General features: G+C 65.8%; 1 protein-coding gene across 1 annotated transcript; it reads right to left on the bottom strand.

Moving 5' to 3' along the window:
* Positions 1-260: 260 nt before the first annotated feature.
* Positions 261-1,796, bottom strand: LOC124988486 (sperm motility kinase 2B-like). Its single transcript, XM_047557978.1, has one exon. It carries the CDS (start codon positions 1,794-1,796, stop codon positions 261-263), a length of 1,536 nt encoding a protein of 511 aa, XP_047413934.1.
* Between the last annotated feature and the right edge of the window lie 228 nt (positions 1,797-2,024).

The following is a 2,024-nucleotide window of genomic DNA, read 5'->3' as shown; positions in this document are numbered from 1 at the left end:
AGACATGGTGACGTCTGGGCCCCTCCCTCAGCCCGAGGCCCAGCTGTTCCTTCCATGCGCCTACATTTTGATCTTGGGAACGAAAAGCTCATGATCCAATTTGCCTGAAAGTAATTTATTAAGAATCCAGTGAGGAAAATGGGGGAAAGGAGAGAGGGGCAGGCGGGGCAGGCGGGGCAAGTGTCCCAGGCAGAAGGGTCTCCGAGGTCCTCGGCAGGTGGGGGCAGAGGAGAGTCGGGCGGCCCCGGGCGCCATGTGGCTCAGCTCTCCAGCTCCTGGGAGGCTGGCCATTCACGGTGTGGCCCGCTTCTCCGTGGCGTCGGGGCCACTCTGGAGCTGGCCCGCGGCAGGCAGCAGCACAGCCCTCGGAGGCAGGCGCCGATCGTCCTCCTCACCCGCTTCCAGGCACTTGTGTGGCCTTGCCGTGGGTCCATGTCCTGGGAGGAGGCACTGCTGCTGCCCGTCCTGGACCACACGTACAAGATGCCCCAGGAGTCGGCCAGGTGGAGGTCAGAGTCCGACTGCAGGCAGCTGCCGAGGGTGGGGGCCCCGGCGGGCGGGCAGTGCAGAGGAACGGCGGGCAGGCTGGCAGCTCTGGCGCCCTGGCGGCCTGGCTCCTGGGTCTCCCGGGGCAGCGGACCCTCAGGGGCCCCGGGGAAGGTGCGCAGGGCAGGCTCGCTGGCGCGCCTCTGGGGCAGCACAGGGACAGGGGACAGGTCCTCGGGGCGCGGGCGAGACCTCAGCCAGGGAGGCAGGGGCCGGCCCTGGGACGCGAACCCTAGCCCCTGGCCTTGCTGGTGCTTCAGCAGCAGGTAGGTGGCCATGGCCGCATCGAACTTCCTCTTGGCCAGGGACAGCCAGGTGTGGTAGGGGTCGAAGCCCAGGTCGAAGAGGACGGTCAGGAGGGCGGGGTCCGGGCGCTGGGGCAGTGCCTGGCTGGGACGATGGGGCGCACAGGGCTCGCCCTGCCGCAGCCACGGGTGCTGCAGGATCTGCTGCACTGTGGGCCGCTTCTCCGGCTTGATGGTCAGGATCTGGAGGATGAGCCTCCTCGCCTGGGCGGGAACAGAGCTGGGCATGTGGAACCTGGCCTGCACGATGGCCATCAGCACGTCCCGCGCCGTGCGGGCCCTGAACGGGCGGCTGCCTGTCAACATGAAGTAGAGCAGGACACCCAGGCTCCAGACGTCGGCCGGGGGGCCCTCGTACTCCTGCCGCAGGACGATCTCTGGGGCCAGGTACGCCAGAGTGCCCCAGAAATTGCGGAGCTTCTGCCCGGGCCTGAACCTGGCGCCGAGGCCGAAGTCGATGAGCTTGATGCGGCCCGCGGCGTCCACCATGATGTTCTCGGGCTTGAGGTCTCGGTGCGCCACGCCCTGCTCGTGGCAGTAGGCCACGGCACACGCCACCTGCCTGAAGACCCTGCGGGCCTCCTCGCGCTGCATGCCCCCACGCGGGATGCGCCGCAGCAGCGGCTCCCCCGCCGCCAGCTCCATCACCACGTACAGCTTCTCCTGGGTGGCCATCACCTGAAAGAGCCGCACCACGCTGGGGTGCTCCAGCCTCTTCAGCATGTAAGGCTCCGACAGCACCGGGATGTTCTGCACCGCCAGCCTCAGCACCTTCACCGCCACCTCGGCCCCAGTCAGGCGATGGCGGGCCAGGTGCACCTGGCCAAACTCGCCCTCCCCGATGGCCCTCAGGACCTCGTACTGGTCCAGGAAGGGCTGCTCGTGGCAGGGGCCGGGCCCCTGCCACACTACACTAGACTCACTACTCTCCCTAAACACACCCATCGTCACCAGGAACACCCACTGAGGACGCTGGCTGAAAACAAAAATAACAAGCCAAAATAAGAAATCAAATCAAAAACCAAAACCAGACAAAACAAGAAACCCAAATCAAAGAACCAAGATCCACACACCACAACCACCGACCGCCAACCACCAAATGCGCTAACTAGCTGGGAGTCCGACAGGTCACCACCAAGAGCTTCCTGTACTTATGGACGAAAAGCCAGCCCC

The sequence above is a fragment of the Sciurus carolinensis genome, chromosome 7 (genome assembly GCF_902686445.1).
Source record: "Sciurus carolinensis chromosome 7, mSciCar1.2, whole genome shotgun sequence".
In the NCBI taxonomy this organism is placed as follows: Eukaryota; Metazoa; Chordata; class Mammalia; order Rodentia; family Sciuridae; genus Sciurus; species Sciurus carolinensis.
The sequence above is the reverse complement of the archived record's forward strand: the minus strand, read 5'-3'. Positions and strand labels throughout refer to the sequence as shown.

What these genes read in the sequence shown, in the direction of transcription:
- LOC124988486 (XM_047557978.1), bottom strand. Translation starts at nt 1,796, where the DNA reads ATGGGTGTGTTTAGGGAGAGTAGTGAGTCTAGTGTAGTGTGGCAGGGG.